This window comes from Peromyscus leucopus, chromosome X (assembly GCF_004664715.2).
Source record: "Peromyscus leucopus breed LL Stock chromosome X, UCI_PerLeu_2.1, whole genome shotgun sequence".
NCBI lineage: Eukaryota > Metazoa > Chordata > Mammalia > Rodentia > Cricetidae > Peromyscus > Peromyscus leucopus.
Genome location: NC_051083.1, coordinates 133,409,850 through 133,431,418, shown reverse-complemented (window position 1 = coordinate 133,431,418; position 21,569 = coordinate 133,409,850). Strand labels below are relative to the sequence as shown.

The window sequence follows — 21,569 nt, the reverse complement described above, 5'->3', positions numbered from 1 at the left end:
AAAATATACAAAGAGGAGATTTTATTAAATATTTAGGATATAAAATAGGTCTACAAAAAAATTAGACCAAAAAGAGTGCAAAATAGGAGACATCAATTATGGACTCTTAATGACTTTGAAAATTATTTGGAGTCATTTCTCATCTACAGATTGTTGTTAGGGTAAGAAATTATGAATTGAGTAATTTGTTCAAAACCATAGAGTTACAGGAACTTAAATAGTCCAAGAGAATTATCAGTAGAAGCTGAGAGATAACTGGCTTTAGTGGAAAAGAAAATACAGGATGCACATGTGGATCGTGTGGATCCAAAGTTTGATTGCATTTTATTTATTCTACCCTCTAAGCATTCTCCTACAGGAATTTTAATGCGAAGGGAAGATATTATGTTGCAATGGATATTTATACAAAATAAATAGAGTAAAAAATTAAAAACTTATGCGGAAATGATTTCTGACTTGATTTTAAAAGGAAAATTGAGACTTCATCAATTAGCAGGAATAGACTCAGAAGAAATTGTCATACCTTTAAGTAAGAATGAAATTGACAAATTATGGGCAGAAAGTGAACCTTGGCAAAGAGCTTCAGTAATTTTTTGGAGAGATTAACAGAAAATATCCCAAAAGTGATAGAATTGAACTTATAAAGAAAACTGATTGGATCCTGCCTCTCATTGTATGGGAAACTGCAATATCTGGAATCCCTACATTTTATACAGATGCAAACAAACAAGGAAAGGCAGGTTACAAATCAGAAAATTTAAGTAAAGTGGTTCAAAGTCCTTATAATTCAGTTCAAAAATCAGAACTGTATGCTATTTTGATGGTATTAATGGATTTTTTGGAACCTCTCAACATAATTACTGACTCTCAGTGTGCTGAAAGAGTGGTATTACATATTGAGACTGCAGAATTTATTCCTGATGAGTCAGAATTAACTTTGTTATTTATTCAGTTACAAGATATAATCAGGAATAGAAAGCATCCCTTATATATAACTCACATCTGATTCCATATGGGTCTGCCAGGACCTCTAGCACAAGGTAATGATGAGACAGATAAACTATTGATAGGAAATGTGCTGGAGGCCTCAGAATTTCATTAAAAAGTCATGTCATGTAAAGTTTTTAAAAAAAGGATTTTTCCTTAACCTGTCAACAAGCCAAGGAAATTATAAGCAAATGTCCTACTTGTTCTTTTTACAATCAGACTCCACTACCAGCCGGATGTAACCCAAAGGGCACTCAGAAGAATGAAATCTGCCAGATGGATGTGTTTTATTTTGCAGAATTTGAAAAACTGAACTATGTATACCATAGGATATTCAGGATTTCAGTGGGCAACTGCTTTGAGTTCTGAAAAAGCTAATTCTGTAATCACTCATTTGCTAGAAGTTATGGCCATCATGGGTATACCTGCACAAATTAAAACTGACAATGCTCCAGCATATGTCTCTGGTAAAATGAAACAGTTTTTTTTTTTTTTTTTGCTTATTACAATATAAAGCATATTACAGGTAAACCTCATAATCCTACAGGCCAAGCAGTCATAGAAGGATCAAACAGAACTCCAAAGGATATGCTAAATAAACAGAAAGGGAGCCGGGCGGTGGTGGCGCACGCCTTTAATCCCAGCACTCGGGAGGCAGAGCCAGGCGGATCTCTGTGAGTTCAAGGCCAGCCTGGGTTACCAAGTGGGTTCCAGGAAAGGCGCAAAGCTACACAGAGAAACCCTGTCTCGAAAAACCAAAAAAAAAAAAAAAAAAAACAGAAAGGGGTAACAAAAATTCCCAGAAATAGATTACATAATGCTCTGTTAACTTTGAATTTTCTCAATGCTAATGAGAAAGGAACAACAGCTGCAGAGAGACATTGGATAATAGAAAAAAAACCCTACATAATTAAATCAGCCTATATTGTAGATGTAACCAACAGTGTTATTAAATAAGAAACATAGAACCAATGTAAAAGAGAAAGCTGAGAGGTCAGAGCTCAGAGCTAAAATCTCACCCTTCCTCCTGTGGTGTCCCAGCTTCCCAAAAGAGAGCTCTATCCTGTCTGTCCATCTTTTTATAGTATTTTGTTCTGCCTTCTCATTGGTTGTAAACCCAAACACATGACTGCCTCGTCACTGTCTCGTCACTGTACAGCCCCCCAGGTCTTAAAGGCATATGTCTCCAATGCTGGCTGTATCCCTGAACACACAGAGATCTATGGGATTAAAGGCGTGTGACCTCAGAATGGAAACCAGGATGTGTGTTACATTGGGATAAGATTTTGCTTTTTTTCCTACAGGCGAAAAAAAGCTATGGATACCATCAAAATTGATAAAGGTTTGATTTGAACAAGAGAGACCTCTTAACCAGAAGAGGTGAATGTTCATTAACTCGCAAGACCATCCGATTTAAATTAACTTATACCACTAACAAATGCTTTTCATTTGGTTAGATATAACTTGCCAAAAGGAAACCTACCCAAAGTTAGGGTTGGGGAAGGGTTTTTGTTTTTGTCTTTTAGGAGAATGAAGGCTAAGGAATTTGAAAACACTGGACAAATGAGACATGTGAAGAGAAAGGAAAAATCATCCAGAAAAAAATATGTCCCAAGAAGAAGAGTAAATTGACCTACTGGAAATCATGACCAAGCTTAATAGCAAATTTAAAGTCTCCAAAAATAGGATAGGGCCCTGCAATCATGATTCCACATAAACAATAATAATACCATTAAGCTGACAAACATCACCCAAAGATTGGCTTTGGACTATAAACTGCTCAGGACAATTTCAAGATGGCTAGCTGAGATGATCCAGCCTCACAGACTATTCGAGCAAGGACTTGAAACAAGCCCTGCATTTTCCCATTATACAGAGACTAGACAACAAATGATTCAGCTACCTCTCCCAGGACTTGACAATTAACCCAATTTTTTTTTTCTTTTTAGGATCTCCTAAAGATGCCTTCACCCACAAACAGCAGGAAGTAATTTTAAGAACACAACTCCCACATTCCCAAGAGGTGGGGTGGGTGGTTTTTGGTCATTCTATGAGTTTTGGAAAAATGTCATTGTTTAGGTTGGTTGGTTACAAGTTGTTATTAATGGTCAGGGAAAAGGCTAAACAAAGGAAATTAGATTCAAGGTTCTTGTTTTTAAAAAAGAGGATATAGATATGATAAGATAAAAAAGTAGATTACTGAATGCCAACTACTAATTTTAAATATTTTATATAGGATTGGATTTTTGTGTATTGTATAACAAATTTTGTTTATGGATACAAATTTGAGATTGATTTTGTTAGAAAATACTGTACATATATTTCTAATTGTACCTATACAGTTCATTTAACGATGTAATGCAATTTAGTCCTTGAACATTATTATTACCAACTATTTAGGATATAAAGAATTGTAAGTTAGTAGTTAGTCATTACAATCAAACTTATTGTCATATTAGGTATGTTTTCAAGGTCAAGCAGAGATATATTTTAGATACATAGGTCATCTTCAAACATTTCAGATATCTACAGAATATGGCATTTAAGATGTTTTAATAACATAGATTTTTTACTTTTTTTATTACAATGAGACATGTTTCCTCCAGGTAGTACCAATCTACTTCAGAGAAGATGGGCATTGAAGTCACTTCACATGGAGTTTACTTTCATTGTGGCAAAAATTAGCCACTGGGCATGAAAGTGCCTTTGCATTGACTGCTGACAGTATGCTGTCCAAAATGGACAAGCAGGTCACAAAACAAAGGCTGGTGATCCTTGTCAAGAAAAGCTAGGAAGGCTCTTTAGAAAATCCTGCTTCACAAATGAGTCTGTCAGATATGCTAAGCCTGTAGGCCGAAGATGATGTCCAACATTGCAGAGAAACATCTGGTGACTGTCCAGGCAGTGGGCTGTTTCTGTTATAACTCACATTTTTTGGAAGTCACTTGTTTGCACTTCTTGTTTTACTAGATAATATTAATTCCTTCTCATGTCTCTGAGGAAGTTGATTAGATAGTTGTAGCTACAGTTTTCTTATTAATTTCAGAAAAGAAACTCATTAAGAGGTGTAAAGTGTCTAAGTTTGAAAGACATCAAAAGATAGTTTTCAGTTGGTAATATAAGATAGAAAGTGAATTGGGTACATTTTGGACCCACCAAAATAGGATAGATAATGGAATATTTTCTCTGAATTTGTCAAATGCAAATGGACTAGACATTGTTGATGTACTTATTGCTTGTATATATTGTATATAGTTATTGTGCTTATTGTATACAGTTTTTCTTATATTAGTTAGAACTTTTTTATAGTAGACAAAAAATGGGAAACGTGGTGATATTTTATCTGTGTACCCCAATAAAGCTTATCTGAGGATCAGAGGAAAAAGTCAGTCACTATATTAAACATAGAAGTCAGGCAATGGTAGCACATGCCTTTTATCCTAGCAATCGGGAGGCTGAGATCCACCTGGATCTCTATGAGTTCAAAGCCACACTGGGGAGCAGAGCCAAGCCTGGTGACACACGCCTTTGGTCCCAGTACTAACCACAGAGGTCTGGAGGTCTGTACAGACAGATAGGAAGTGATATTGCTGGGTAAAGAGAGGAAATGAGATGGCAGAACAAAAAGGCATATAGGCATGAGTATACAGGAAATAGGTCTCTTTGGAGACTGAGGGCTGGTAAGGTGAGGTTGGAGTGCCTTTTACTATTCCTCTGATCTCTCAGGTTTTAACCCCAATATCTGGCTCTGAGTTTTTTATTAATAAGACCGTTTAGCAATTCATGTTATAGAGTGGATCCTGGGAAGAAGGGAGGTGGAAGGAAAGACTGGGAGGAAAAGAGGGAGGGCAAATTGTGGTAGGGATGTAATATATGAGAGAAGAATAAATAAAAAAGCAAAGAAAAAACTGACTAAACTTAAGGTAGCAGAGCTACTAGTTAAACCCCAGTATTCCTGTCCCACATCTGCTCCCCTAACAACTCTGCCCTTTTATGGGATCTCAGTGTGGGGTCTGACAATTAACACAGAAAGCCCACTTTGATCTCTCTGAAGTACACATTGGATCTCTTAACTTGATTTAGGTTTGTTGAAGAAGCCAACAGCACCCTGTCGGCCACCTCTCTTCTTCCTCTATCTCCACTCATCTACTCCAGTATGTTGTAGTATTTTCACATTTGTCCCGATTCTTGGTAAAGGGACAAACAGCAAGAAATGAACACTAGAAGGAAGCCTTCACAATATTTTTTTTTAACTACTGTAGAACAAAGTAGAGGCAGAGTCTAACAGACAGGTGGCAGAACTTCTTGTTAGTGTCTTTGCTATTGGAAGAAAATAGCTAGACAGTTTGGAAAGAGATAGTAACCCATTTTTAAGCTCATATGATTCTTAAACTGCTATAAGGAAATCCTCGGTGACCAAGACAGGAGAGTGTTAGGAGGTGTGCATGGGCTTGCCTCAAAGTCTTAGGGGTATGTTTCTCTCTGGCTCCCTTTGCTCTTCTCCTGAAATGAGCCCTTTCAGATACACATAGAAATTTCCTTACTGCTGGAATTAGATTCTGATGTAAGCCAGAGGAGATAGCAGTGCCTTAAGTCAGGAGGAGCCTAGGTAGTCCCCAGTGTATGTCTTGGGAGCTTCATTTTCACAAAAGAGCATTGTATTATTTTAGTCAATGTAATTCTCTTAAGATTCATCCCACTTGAGGAGTATATCACTATTTTTTTTATTGTTGACCAATATTCTAATCATCCTGACAGGCATGTGGTGATATCTCTGCATGGCTTTAATTTGCAAGTCCACCCCTTACCCCTATTACAATGATGTTGATGAACTTTTCATGAGCTTCTTTAGTGAAAGGCCTTGTACATTTGTTCATTTTCACTGTTAAGTTTTGAGTATTCTTTATGTATTCTAAATAATTAGTGTTTATCAGTTTGAGGTTTCCAAATATACTCTCTTCTGTTCTGTAGCTTGACAATTTGGGGGTATTGAGAATTCTGGCCAGGTTTTCTTCATTACTTTACTGTATTTCAGGTTGTTCTTGTGTTATTTTATAGACCATTTCCAGATATTTTAGTTATATTCAGTGTGAAAAAGAAAAATCCATTTGCTCTACCTTTGCAGAAGCAGAAAAGCAAGTCTCAATATTTTAAAAACATAATTCCTTTTCACAGAATGATCATCTTTTCTCATCTACTATAGTGATTTAAAACTAGACAGCTATTGTTCAGACAGGTAATAATGGGGCTTTGTAAAAATGCTTCTATAGGGACATATTAAACCTTCAATTCTCCACATCACTCTCCTATATTTGCCTTCCTTGTTAACTGTCCCATGTAGGCATCTGCATCTGTAGCCTATGATTAATAAGTAAGTCATGTAGCCAGGTATTCAGCCATAGATTATGACAGTAGATCCTGAAAGGGCATGCTCAAGCTTCCATTTTCTTTTTTTTTTTTTTTTTTTTTTTTTTTGGTTTTTCGAGACAGGGTTTCTCTGTGTAGTTTTGCGCTTTCCTGGAACTCACTTGGTAGCCCAGGCTAGCTTCCATTTTCATAGACTAGCTCCCAACTCAGGAAACATGAACCAAGACCTAATTCAAGCATAATAAGGTGCTCCCCATACACTGTTTTTCCTCCTTCCCTCCAAAGTCCTTTTGGAAATTTCTTTTGAAGATCCAGAGACTAATTACAGCACTCTCCTGGTTCAATAATACCTAGATTTCTTTGCCAAATAGTCTAAACTAAGAAAGGGGAGAAAATTTGTATCTTGCCCTCCCAATTTTTTTCCTTTTTTATAGTTTACACTATTTAAAGATGAAATCTAGGGATTACTGTGTGCACAGGGTAAGGGGAGTAAAAAGACAGCAGAGGAACAGAGAAGCTTGCCAGAAGAAGCAAGATGGTCACATAGTACACTAATTGGTAGAAGCAGACCGGAATCAAGTCCTTTTGAACAAAACATAATTGAAAAACATTCTACAAATAAAGGCATTTAGACACTTAAAATCTGATGATGAATCTTTCAGCTTTTCAATTAAGGAAACCCCAAAGACTATACAAGTTTGCACACTGAGAGATTACACAAGGTCACAGAGCTAGCCAGTACTGTTTGTACTACTCCATAAAATTCCCTCTTCCTGCACAAGCTGTACTTTCCAAATAATGGAAGTTATGATTGGTTGAGTCATTTCTACTCAATAGAATATTTGAGTCCCTGGAAATATTTCAGTATAATTTCTAAAAGTATTATTGCATCTACTCTATGAAAATTACATTCAGATCATAGTATTATTTTTTTTTTACAAATTCAAGGGAGAAAATTTAAAATAATGTCTTTATTAATTTTTTGAGAATTTCATACAATATATTTTGATCATATTCACAAACCCATCCCAAAGATTTTTTTCTGTATGTTGGCCTGGTTAAATGAAAGCAATCGAGTTGGCATAGGGAGGAAAAGCAAAAGAAAACATTTTATTACATTTCTTCAAATAATGTTAAATATCAGGTTAATTTTTTAGGATGGCTTGGTATTAATGTAAGCATTTATTAATTAGTAGTATCTGTCTACCTTTTCAGGTGTGACAATGTCTGCCAAATACCTCTCATTTCACAATTCTACCTCTACAAATTGAGCTTGCTGTAATTACATAACACTTGTAACATTGGTCTTTCCATGTGCATAAGAACTGTAGGAGACTAGGTATAGTAGAGCACACCTGTACTCCCAATACACTAGAAGGAAGAGCCATGACTCCATTAAGTCATAATGAAAATTTTACAGTTAACTTTTAATAGGCAATAAAGAAAATCACCCCAAAGTATAAGCACTATCCTCTGCTGACAGGGGTCCTTCAATGGATACTTTCAGGTAAAGTGGGCAACATACTACCAGCATCTCCCAACCGTACACAGAGTGGCTTCCTGATTAGGTTTTGAAGACCAACAGCCTCAGATGATCCCTTGTCGCCATGCATGAAAATCAGACTGGAGACACTATTAAGAGATATACTACCAGTCTTCAAGTGGCAGGTTATCCCATTTCTACTAGTCTACAGCCTTTGGTAAGCATAATCAATGGCAACTGCTGGCTTGGTGAAGTGGACAACATAAGAGCAAATCTCAACCACAGGTGCTGGAGTCTGAACTTGTGCTATGATCTAACAAGGAAAGGATGTTAATAGTCCTCAACAAGGAGCAGTTATGAAGAAGTGAGATGTTGGGTGAAGCTCTTGAACTATGTGTGAGATTTGCTATCTTCTGAGAGCTGCTCACTGATAACCGAATGTATTCCATGTATGCTTGTGAAATATTCACTCATTCCTATCAGGCAAAAACAACTAAATCAAACCAAAACAAAATTCAAGCAAACGCAAAGAAAATATCAACAGTTTCACTTAGTGTATCTGTTAACAGCTTATTGGAATCAAAACATTAGTTTGTAGGTTGAACAAAAATGGAATACCTGAGATTTTTGCTTGTTAATTCATTCAATAACTATTTACTGAGTATCTATTAAGCTCCAAGACAGTGCTAGGAACTAGTCTGTGCCACCAAGAAACCTCTCACTCTTAATCTTAGACTATGCAGGGAATCCAACTTTTAAAATAAATAAAGGTTTCTCACACCAGTAAGGCACGAAAAATGAGGCTGTCCCATTTTGTGCTGTAAGTGGTTTAGAATGATAGTATCCACGTAATAATGAATACTCAAATGCAATACTTAAATACAAAAACGTTTGTGAAGTAAAGGACTGTACATCAAGATGTGATTTCTACACAAAATAGTAACAGAGTAAGCAAATATGTTTCTTTTTGTTTGCCTGCTGTTTAATGGGAGTCTCACTCTGTAACCACCCTGGCCTTGAATTTTGTCTGTAGACAATAGGCTAGCTTCAAACTCTCTTGCGACTGTTGGCATGTCCCAAGCATGCTCTATTATATGCCCACTACACATGACAAAACAGAGCTTGATTTTTTTAATTATTCAAAACCTTAGGACAATTTTTTGTGTCAATTATAAAACTATAACCACAAACAAGAGACATAGCTAACATTTTCCTTCTATATTTCAGATTCAATACTAGAGTACCTTTGTCCTTGCCACTCCCAAAGGGTAATTTAACACCAAGCAATCAAAGGCTCATGTAAACTAAAACTACAAAGCTTCTTGGGTACATTATTATACCAGTGATGAATTAAACACTCAATGTTACTTACCTTATAATCTCTGGACACATTTTCTGATGTCACTGAACCTGAAATCTGACTAGAAATTGTAGCAGCTATAAGCTGTTTACACCATTCAACATGTGACCCTGTAGGACTAAAAGAAATAGTGTGATTAAAAATCTTTAAACCTGGGCTCCTAATGTGAAACAAAGTGTCCTGGTTAAGAATAAATAAATACAGATTTATTTATTTATTTATTTATTTATTTATTTATTTATTTATTTATTTATTTATTTATATTGGGTTTTTCAAGATAGGGTTTCTCTGTATAGCTTTGTGCCTTTCCTGGAACTCACTCTGTAGCCCAGGCTGGCCTCAAACTCAAAGATCCACCTGCCTCTGCCTCCCGAGTGCTGGGATTAAAGGTGTATGCCACCACTACCTGGCTCAGATACTATTTTTTTAAAACAGTGTCTCATGTACAGCCCAAGCTGGCTTCAACTCACTATATAGCTGAGGATAGCCTTGAACTCTCCATCCTCCATCCTCTACCTCCCAAGTACTGTGATTATAGATATGCACCACAATGTCTTAAACTATTTGGTTTCTTTTCTACTTAATATAAGAATAAATATAGAGAAAACAGAAAATAAAACAGGTTCTAGGTTAATTTTAGGTGAACCAATCAACCTTTTCTGAAAAGTTTTAAGATTGTAGGTGTTGGGGCTGGAGAGATAAGTTCTTTGGTTAAGAGCACTGCCATCTTTATAGAGGACCCAGTTTCATATTCCCATTGCCCACATGACAGCTCACAACTTTCTGTAACTCCAGTCCCAAAGGATCCAATGTCCTCTTCTGGCCTTGTGGGTAACAGGCATGCACATGGTTCACAGACACATGCAGACAAAACATCTATACACATACAATAAATAATTTTTAAATGATTATACATATTTAGTTAAGTGTGTTACTCTCTAACATATCACAGAATTCTATTCTATCAAAATTATATGGTAGATATAGTGTATATAGAAAATTAACATAATGCATATAGAAAATTAATTCCAACGTGAAATATTTACCTTCAAACATATGATTTTCAAACAAAATTCACCCAAATTCAAGTTGGCTGTTTAAAATCTAGAAAATAGTATACTTTTAGTGGGGATAAAGCTGATGATAAGTTAATATAGAACAAACTAGAAAAGGTATTTTGTATAAAGCAATGATGCTACATTACATTTCTGTAAATGCTTTAACTTACAAAAGCTTCTTCCAGTTGTTACGTCAGAGCTTCATAACCAGCTTTGACAAAAAGGCAGAACAGACACCAGCCAACTTGACTAGATAAGGAAATGAATGTGCTGAGGCAACACCATATCCAGGAATGTAGCCATCACTCCAGGACCAGCACAGCTGATAGTCACTGATATCCTGAACTAAAGGTGGTCCCACAGATGTTGTAAAAAAACTGCCTCAATATGAAAATACAACAGTGCAAAGAAAATAGTACCCTTTGGTGGTCTAAAAGGCAGCCTTACCCAGCCTCCCAGTGACCCATTTTATAGAAAATAAAACTGAGCTTCCAGGTTTGTCCATGGTCATATGACTGGTGAGTGTTTGGCCTGTACTCAACTGACTTAATAGACTAATAGGCAGACTAGGCAGTAAGAGATTTAAAACTTGCCCTCAGGAACTATACACCTTTCCAGATCTGTCAAAACAAGAAAAAAACAAACAAAAAAACCAATGACACTTAAGACCTTTACCAGGAAGTAAACTTTCATCAAGGAAAAAAAAAATCAGCTATTACATCCACACCTGTGTGTTTGAAAGACAGAACATCTATTTAATTGTAGTCTCTGATTAAGGTGGCCCAGTCTTTGTGGTTGAAAATATATGTAAAATATTTGCTGAATAGGTAGAAATTCCTATGATACACTAGGATTTCATGATCCTAGTAGAAGTCAGAACTCTATCACAATTTCTAGGGGACATAAGGAAAAGAGGAGAAATATTATATTCTCTCTCTCTTTTTCTGCACGTGCTGTATGTGGTGTGGTGTGTGTGTGTGTGTGTGTGTGTGTGTGTGTGTGTGTGTGTGTGTGTGTGTGTGTGCTTGTTTTGAAATCGGGTTTCTCTATGTAGTTATGTAGTACTGGCTTTCCTGGAACTCGCTCTGCAGACCAGGCTGGCCTCGAACTCACAGAGATCCTCCTGCACTGTGGTTAAATGCCCGTGTCCCCTTTATTGCCTACTCCTTTTCTTTTTTGAGATAGTCTTTTTCTGCAGTGCAGGCTGGACTAGAACTCTCTATATTTACCAGGTTGACCTTGTATATGCAGCAATCCTGTCTCTTCAGTGCTGTATTTATTGGTATTAACCACCACATCAAGCTTCCTTTTTTCCCCTTTTACCATTAGCACTCATCCCTGACAGCAAATACATAAAATCAACTAGAGGAAATCAACTGCTGAGTAGATCCTGCCCCGCCTTCTTCTAATAAAGGCACTCCTCTTTACAATTCACTGCATCCTGGGGTTGACCCACCTCTTCCTGTCCCCACTAATAAATGAGTTTCCCAGGTAGCCCCGGGATTCTTTTTGGGTCCTTGCTGTGAATCTACCACAGGACTTCTAGAGGCCTATTCCCACCACTTTGAAGAACACACAGAGATAAAACAAATGAGATTTTTTTTAAAGACACAAACACAAGAGATACAGAGTTCTAACAACACTGTTTCAAAGGCAGTCCTTGCCTCCAATTATGCCCACTCCCATCTCTTCCTCTCTTGATTGGTTTTGTGAACCAAAATATCTCCTTTGTGGCTTAAAGTTGATTGTGCTGTTTTGAGAAAGGGGTAGGTTTATTGGTGTTGATGTGTTTTTGCCATCAGCAACAGGAAGTGGCCTGTGTCAGAGCAGTTACACAGAGTGATATAATGGGCCTGCCAACAGGAGGTCTGGGTTCAAGTCCGATTTTTGTCACCAGCTAGATCTGTGACCTTTAGGAAGCCACATCCTCTCACAGAACCACAGCTTCTTCTCAAAGAGAAGTGAAATACTCTGAAGACTACACAGGCCTCAAGGTTCCAGGACCACATGTAAGACAAGCTCACAGAACCCAATTTGCCTTTAGGGGGAGTCACTCCTCAAAGAAAAGCATGTATGGGTGCTTGTTGAGATGTCAGGACTAAGCTCTCTTTTCTCCCTGCTTGTTATCTTGTGCAACTGCCCTCCATGCTCAATTGGCCTTTCCCAGTTGGACATGGCAGGTATGTCTTAAACTGCTTTCTTTGAAATCTGCTTCACAAGCTTGGTTTCACCAGCCTGGACAGTTGTGGGCACAATGCCCACCCCTCAGAGACACCTACAGTCCTCACAGCGTAAGACTCACCTGCTTCTCTGTTAAGTGCTAAGTACCTTGAAAATCCTCCCGCCTTATTACCATGCCAGTTCCTCTTGCCTGAATTGCATCCATCTTCTGTGTCCTCTTCCTGCCTTATGAATTGAAGCCCCAGATAGGTGGCTAAGACCTTCTGGTTTAGGTTTACAAGCCAGACTAGATTTAGTGTGGTCTCCAAGAATCTGTATTTTCACCTGGGAATATTCTGATGCATGTTAAGAGAACCATACACATCCTGAGAAGGGATGTTAACACAACTTCTTAGAGAAGTAGTCTGCCTGTTCTCACAGACAACAGGCCATCTCTCTTATCAGTTCCTCAAAAGGTACACATTGTGCTCTCATAGCCAAAGTGCTCTCCCTATTCCATGTATTAGGTAACTTCCATTATTTCCTCAATTCAAATGCCTGACCTCCTTCCGTACTGCCCACTTCATTAACATCTTATATCCTCAAATTAAATCAAGTACCACATGTCCACATAGCCAAAACATAATGGGTCACTATTGAGGCTGAAGTATAGAGTTTTTAAAAAATACAAATTCCTGGGCCTGCCCTAAACCTTCCAAATCAAAATTCTTGGGAGTGGGACCTGATCACTTGTAGTTTCTAATAAACACTGAATGAGACATATTGGAGTGACATATTCCAGCTACTTCAAATGATTCACACCTATGCTGCCACCTGAATATATATACTTCTAGGTTTACCAATAGCCTAGCACTTACCACATACAATTTCAATTATCAGTCTTCGAGCAAAAGTAAAGTTATATTTGTTATTTTCTGAATGGTCAAGAACTCATGTGTTGAATACTTTCAGATGAGTGAAGTCCTCGTGGTTCTAAGGGATATCTTAACTGTGGTTAGTTTTAGTGAAACCTATTGTTCAGTGATTAATGTATTAAAATATACTGTAATTAACATGGAATTAGAAAAATGAGATAGTGCTGCTTGTTGTTCCTGTACCCGTCTTTGGAAACTCCCAAAAGTTCAGCACACTGGAATGACTAAGACTGGCAGGTGTAAACAGCTCAAACTCACTAAACTACATCACAACTGTTGCCCAAGTGCAGATCTAAGTGGGGAAACTGGATGTTCCAGCCATCTCTTGTTATTACTGGACTGGGTGGTGGCCTTTCCTAGATGAAAATGACAGGTATGCTTAAACTGACTTACTTTAAATATACCTCACAAATAGGAGACTGATGTACCCAAGAAAAAAAGAACTGTGTCCTTCAAAGTGTAAAGTACACAACTGTATTCTTTTCTCATAAGCATTACAGAAGAGGTCCATCTCAGTTTTTCAAATCTGTGTATCTTTACCATCAGTGACAGATCTGTAGCCTATGGGGGGGGGGGTGTCTCACCTCCCAGTCTCCACCCTAAGCAGCAGCAGTGAAACTGGATCTTAAAATCACACGATTTAGGCAAGAAGGTGATGTTAAAAACAAGAAGCCAAGCGAAATTTCTTCTGAGAGGATTCTTGACCCAGGCCACAAACAGAAAAGGGGTTCTCAAGGAACTATGGCATTGGCACAGGTTTGACAGCTCCAAGGCCTCAGGGAGCTGTCAGCTCCTAGAGTGGAAGGGAACAGGTGCTCAATCCCCAGCAGGTCCTAGGGCAGCAGCTCAGACATGGAAGGCTAGAAGTGACTGGGGAGGAGCCCCCACCCCCCAACCCCGCTTCGGCCCTGGACCCGGAGCCGGGAACCGCGAGGGGACACTGGGCCTTGAGCTGGACACCTAGAGGCTGTGGGGTCCAGGGCCCTACTTACCTGTCTAGGGTCTCCATGCTGGGCTGCCGGGAGCCGGCCGAAGCCCCACCCGCAAGCCGAGATGGTCTCCAGCCAGCTGCCGGTCCTGGGCCCGGGCCCCCAGCGCCCTCGCAGCTCGCCGCCACCGCGGCCGCCGCTGCCACCGGCCTGTCCATGTCTCGTCAAGCCAGGCGCCTCTGGTGAGCTGCAGTCCTGAGCGCAGCGGCGGCAGGCCAGGCTCCGTGACGCGCCCCCTGCCGCCCTGCTCAGCCGCTCAACTCCCATCAGGCTGTCGCCGCCATTAGCTGTCACCTGGCGCCTGGCTTTACCCACAAGGCCAGGCGCGGAGGACGGGCGGGAGGGGCGGGGTCGATGCGGGGAGGGCGGCGCTTGGCGCCTGGGGCAACACAGTTCCGCAACAGCTATCTGACCACCTGCCTGGCCCGGAAACCCCCTCTAGCCCTGCTTGAGCAATGGGAACACTACAATCTCTGAAATTTGGAAACTGCAAAGTGCCTATGTATGACTTGCTTTGTTTTACAGACAAACTTGGTACACTGTAGACATATGGGTTTTTGTTTTTGTTTTAAATGATTGAAGAAGCTCTATATTTGAAAAACAAACATTTTTTTTCTTTCAATTTTGAATCCCAGGAAGTGTCTGGGTGGTGACATCCCGGGGTCCTTAAGTGCCTCTAGTCTTGACATCTTGAAGCATAAACAATTCCATGGGGTTTTAGCAATTTCCATTCCGTTCTTCTCTCCATCCATCCTACTTTCCCCCACTCCAACTCCAAAAATCCACCTCCCAGCCATCTGTAGGACAACCACATGCTCCAAAGACGCCCCCAGAACTTCTGCCCTTGGTTTATGTTAAGTTTAACATTTAACTTCTGTTATGCAAATCATCACTATGAAAATCAAGCCAATATCTGATAAATTAGGACATTAACTTTCTAGGATAGACTTATTACCCTGTTCATTTTGCTTTGGTTCCAATATCCAGGACTTATTCTCTATTGTTTCTGCTTGATTTTGTTGCACATGGGTACAGGATTAAGAGCCATTAGCCTGTGGTTGCATTAGACATGGACAGGAAACCTCTGACCTAGATCTGACTAAGAACATATAAAGAGAGTACTCGGCTACAACCCAGCCAAAATGCTTAACTCATTATTAGGGATTAAATGGCAATATTATCTTCCAATTTCCGTGATGGAGTCCTAACTTCCTGGTATATGATGATGGGGACTTTGGGTGCTAATTTGGTCCTGAAGGCAAGGCCCTGATCACAATAGATTAGTGTCCTTGGAATTTTCTTTGAGCTGTCAACCAGTTCTCAAATAAAGACAGGGAGACTTATTATGGATGCTCAGCCTTGGCTTAGGCTTGTCCCACTAGCTCTTTTAACTTAATTTAACCTGTTTTTAATTCATGTACATTTTGTCTCAGGGCTTTTTACCTTTTTTTCTTTCTTGTATATCGTACTTTTCTGCTTCCTCTGAGTCTGGCTGGCTGGCCTCTGATGTCTTCCTGGTGTCTCTTTTTTCTTTCTTCTTTCCCCTCCCCCCAGTCTAAACTCCTCCTCCTATTTACTCTCCCTTTATTGGTGAAATTATTAAGGCCACTTCACATAGTTAAAAGGAAGATTTATTTAGTGGATAACTTACAAATGAAGGGATAGGTAGGTCGCAGGGTCTGGGGAAGGCATATCACAATCCAGTGGTGTTCTCTGGAGCTCTGCTCAGTCAACCTCCACTGTCTAGGGTCCAGGAACAGAGAGCACGCTGGCCCATCCAGATCTCGGATCTCTCGGTGCCTCCCCTCGCCCCGCCTCGTAGGCGTGACAGTTGCCGAAGCATCAATGGGGGTTGGAACTTCCAGATCAAAGCTGGAATGGCTACTCACTACATCTCCCCCTTTATCCAAAAAAGAAGGTTCTAACCTAATACAAGACTATATACAAAGGAATGGTTATCAAATATTGTCCAGGAATAATGAGGGATAATGACCTGGGTAAGATGGAACTACAACCAATGCGAACAATATCAAGCAAGAAACACATACTAAAATCCAGAGAAGTATAGAGCATAGGTAAATGGCAAGTTACAAAAATCATTCCAAAAGGTATCCTATCCTAAAGAACCTGAATCTAATACTTTATATATATATATATATATAGCAACTTTCAGGAATCTTGCAAGAGTAGACCAAGACAGCTGGCAGCCTGGACAGTCACCTAATGTTTCTCAGCATTGTTGGTACATTCAAATTGGCTACTAGGCCTAGAGTATCTGACAGACCATTTTTAGAAGCAGGAATTCTGAAAAACCATCTTACCCTGTCTTGACAGAGTACAGTGGTCGCTTTCCTTGTGTCCCGCTTGTCCAGAAAGGACAGTATTGCATTTGTACTGTCAGCAGTCAAGACAAGGGCAGTTCTTTGCCCAGTAGGCCATTTTGTGCCAAGAAGACAAACTTCCAAATGGAAATGTCTTAGAAGCCCAACATTCTCTCAGGATCAAATTGGTGTAGCCAGGAGCAATTGTGTCTCACGTCAACAGAATTCTAAGTTATTTAAATGCCATATTCTCTAGGTCTATGAAGTGTTTGAAGATTACCTGTCCATCTGACCTATGTATCTGTAAATCTGGATAACCTAACTAACATAACTATAGAGATGACAAGCATAGGTGACTATAAATCTATAAGTCTTGTCTACCAAAATAACCTAAGGACTAAGGCTTCATGTAAACAAGGTAAACAGTCTATAAGCAAATGTATGGTAAAGAACAATGACTTCAAAATTGTGACAATACACAAGATATTTATAACAGAGGTAGGGATATATAGTGTGATATGCAATATGACAATAATCTTAAATATATATCAATATACCGAACATCCTAAACAGAAGAAGAACATACATAAAGTATGACAGATATAAATTTACATTTGTAACAATATACAAATATTTCAAATAAGAGTAGAAATATATGTACATTATAACAAATATAGTTCTGTATTTGTATCAATATATAAATTATCTTAAAAAGGAATATAAAAATAGTTTACATTTGTATCAACATATAAGAATCCATAACAGTGCAAATTATAGTGTAAATTATCTAAGGCTGCTATTTTACTAAATTTGTTTACTAGTATATACAATACTCTACCATAATATCTTATATCTATCAATTCCATTTCTTATTTTTCCTTTTTTTTAGAATACTGAGTCTAATATTTTTTCCACCACCAACCCTATAACCATCATCCATAACCCTGAGAATTATGAAACCCAAGGGAGAAGGGGTTTCGTTTTATTAGAATTGCTTCCTGCTGTTTAGGGGGTGATGTTATCTCTGTTGGGTACTGTGAGAAAGCTCAAATAGTTAAATCTTAGTTAGACTAACTGTAGGATCTGTAGCATGTGATGGTATTCTAATTGCACTGAAATGTGATTTTGATGGTATGTTAATAAAGTTTCCCGGGGGTCAGAGCCATTAGAGCCATAGCAAATGTATGGCGGTGGTGGCACATGCCTTTAATCCCAGCACTTAGTAGAAGAGCTAGGTAGATCTCTATGTGTTCAGAGATACAGCCAGCATTGGAGACATATGCCTTTAAGACCTGGGGGGTTGTACATACAGACAGTGATGAGGCAGTCATGTGTTTGAGTTTACAACCAATGAGAAGGCAGAACAAAAGACTATGAAAAGACATAAACACAGGAAATAGGTCTCTTTCAGGAAGCTAGGAACACCACAGGAGGAAGGGTGAGATTTTAGTTCTGAGCTCTGACCTCTTGGCTTTTTCTTTTACATTGGTTCTGTGTTTCTTATTTAATAAGACAGTTGGTTACATCAATAAGAATCCATTAAAAACTGCTTGGCTTGGCGGCAGGTCTGGTTTCCCGCAAGGGCCAGCTCCATAGCCCAGGGGCGGTTGGCTCCCTAGTCCGAGCGGCCAGCTTCCTAGCCCTGGCCCAAGTCTGCATGGCCTCAGGACAGAATAACTGTGAGGTGCTACAAACAACTAAGGCCTGCCCTGCCAAACAGGGCCCCTGCCTGTAAAGCCAACACACGTGGTCAGAGATTAAGGAAGCCAGAGCCAAGCCTTGACTCAGTTCAAGAGGGAACATGTGGCTAGATTTAAGCTTTAGCCGGCTACTCTCTGTCTCTCTGTCTCTCTCTCTGTCTCTCTCTCTCTGTCTCTCTCTCTCTCTCTCTCTCTGTCTCTCTCTCTCTCTCTCTCTCTCTCTCTCTCTCTCTCGATTTACACCTTGGACACTAGGTGGCTGTTTTGAAATTTCCTCGGATTTCTACTATTCTATGAAGATTTGATAAGTCATAACATATCAGATATTTTAAAGGAAACTATTTAAAAGAGAAATTTTTTCCACATTAAAAAAATGGGTTTTATGTGTACATTGGAAGAAAACTGGGTTTTGTTTGAAACTTTAGGCAGTCTGACAATGGAACAACTATATGAGAAGATTAGTATTGTTGGAATTATGCAGTTTATCACTATCCTTATCCTCATTTTACAATATAAAAAGATAGTCAATTTTAGTGCCAGGATGACAGCTTTAGAAAAACTTGTTAAACCTGTAAAAATTCAGACAGAAGAAATTAACAGTGAAGTTATTTCAAGTTTGGATCATAAGGTTACAGAAACAAAGCCTGTTTTCACACAGTCACTCTTAATTTATCCTGTAACCATACAGCAGATGCCTGATCAAATGACTACACAAAATATTTGGGCTACAATTGAAATGTTGGATTTAAAAAGGTTTAAGGAGGCAATAGTATCTTATGGCATGCATTCCCCATATGTAAAGCAAATGTTAAACTCTTGGTCAACATATAATATGATTGTAACAGAGGACTGGCGGGACCTTGCACAAGCTGTTATGGAACCCAGCCAGAGGCTTCAATTTCTAACTTGGTTCAAGGATGAAGCGAAAAACATAGGAAAATAATGGAGGGATAAAGAAATGCAAGTTTGCCAGGATCAGCTTATTGGAGAATGCCAATATGCTTCAATACAAACAGAATGTTTACATGATGTCCAAACCCTAATTTTATGTCGAATGGCACTCTTGAATGTATGGGACAGAATTGAGGAACCAGGAAAAAAAACCTGAGTCATTTACAAAGGTTATGCAAGGCCCAAAAGAATCTTTTACAGATTTTTTTACAAAGACTGGCTTCAGCAGTAAAGAGAATGGTCTTGGATTCAGAAGCTAGTAATAATTGAATCTCTGGCCTTTGAGAATGCAAATGAAGCATGCAAAAGAATAATCAGGCCGTTAAAGGCAAGATCTGCACCTTTGGAAGATTGGATTAGAGACACAGTTAATGTTGAGGCTCATGAGCATGACAATATGTGGGTAGGAGAAGCAATTTCAAAAGGTTTGAGGAATGTTAGATGTTTTGGATGTGAAAAGCAAGGACATTTGAAAAGGGACTGTAAACAGGTCATTCCTAGAAACAATGTTTCTTCAAGGAACAATGGCAACAGAATGCCCCTTCCTTCTGGAGTATGCAGAAGGTGTGGTAAGGTAAAACACTGGACCAATGAATGTAGATCAACACAGGACAGACAGGGTAATCCTTTGCCTCAGTCTTCGGGAAACTCCCAGAGGGGCCTCATGCAGCCCCCATAGCAAATCCAGTTCAAACCTTTCCTGCAGCCACAGAGGAAATACCTGCTCAGAGAAATTAAATAACCAAATGCCTATTGGAATAAATCATGCTGATCAGGATGATGAAACAGAGAGAATAGAAAATTCAGGAGAAAACATAAAGAAAAAATTTTGGCAAACTTCTATTAATGAACAAAGACCAAAATTAACAATAAAAATAAATAGTGTTTTGTTGTCTGGTCTGGTAGACACCGGTGTGGACGTTACCATAATTGCACTAGAATTTTGGCATCCAACTTGGCCTCTTTAGGAGTTAAACATTCAACTGTTAGGAATTGGGACATTATCTCAGGTGAAACAGAGTGCAAGATGGCTCGAATGTATAGGTCCAGAAGGACAGAGAGGAAAATTAAAACCATATGTGGCTAACATAGCTATGAACCTGTGGATTCAAGACTTGTTGCAACAATTGAATATTCAGGTTAACATTCCTCCAATCTCAGAAACAAATCATAAACTAGTACATGTTACTGAGAGAAATATTAGAAGATATTGTTCTAACGAGTGGTCACCAGCCATCCATATTATACAAGAAAAGGGCACAACAACTGATGATCTTCCAAGACACCAACAGCTCTACCTTTAAAATGATTAACAGACAAGCCTGTTTGGGTTCAGCAATGGCCCTTAACAACAGAGAAACTCCAGGCTTTAGAAGAGCTGGTAGAAGAACAGTTAAATGCTCAGCATATTGAAGAATCAACCAGTCCTTGGAATTCTCCTGTATTTGTTATTAAAAAGAAATCTGGTAAATAGAGAATGGTAAACAGACCTTAGAGCAATTAACAAAGTAATTCAGCCAATGGGCTCTCTACAATCTGGAATTCCTTTGCCTACTCTGTTACCAAAAGGATGGCCTCTCATAGTTATTGATTTAAAAGACTGTTTCTTTTCAATACCCTTAGAAGAAAAAGACAGAGAAAAATTTGCTTTCACAGTGCCTACTTATAATAATTCTCAACCGGTTAAAAGATTTCAATGGAGGGTCCTCTCACAGGGAATGTTGAATAGCCCAAATCTGTGGCAATATTTTGTACAATAGCCATTGGAAGTGATACGTAAAAAATTACCTAATATATAAATTATCATAATATGGATGATAATTTACTAGCTGACTCAAATGCAGATACTTTAGAAAGAATGTTTGAAGAAGTAAGAAAATTTTGCCTTGCTGGGGATTACAAATTGCTCCTGAAAAGATACAAAGAGGAGATTCTATTAATTATTTAGTATAAAAATAGAGCTACAAAAAATTAGACCCCAAAAGGTGCAAATTAGGAGAGATAGACTACAGAATCTTAATGACTTTCAAAGATTATTTGGAGATATTTCTCATCTATGAACTTTTGTTAGGATAAAAAATGATAAACTGACTAATTTGTTAAAAACCTTAGAAGGTGACAAGGACTTAAATAGTTCAAGAGGATTATCACCTGAAGCTGAGAAGGAATTGGCCTTGGTAGAAAAGAAAGTGCATGAAGGGCACGTGGATCGTATTGATCCAATGCTGGATTGCATTTTGTTTATTTTACCTTCTAGG

At 38.7% G+C, this 21,569-nt stretch overlaps 1 protein-coding gene across 8 annotated transcripts in view; it reads right to left on the bottom strand.

Annotated features, from left to right (window-relative positions):
• Mtmr1 (myotubularin related protein 1) overlaps positions 1-14,666 on the bottom strand; it is an 84,034-nt gene extending 69,368 nt beyond the window's left edge. For 5 of the 8 annotated variants that reach the window (XM_028861350.1, XM_028861354.1, XM_028861352.1 and 2 more), the window contains exons 1-2: positions 14,343-14,634; positions 9,210-9,315 (exon numbers count right to left, since the gene is read on the bottom strand). In XM_028861350.1, the coding sequence (XP_028717183.1) occupies positions 9,210-9,315; positions 14,343-14,497 (261 nt within the window). In that variant the 5' untranslated portion in view covers positions 14,498-14,634. Of the gene's footprint in view, positions 1-9,209; positions 9,316-14,342 lie in introns of all 8 variants that reach the window. The other 3 variants (XM_028861355.1, XM_028861359.1, XM_028861358.1) reach the window with 2 other exon arrangements.
• Between the last annotated feature and the right edge of the window lie 6,903 nt (positions 14,667-21,569).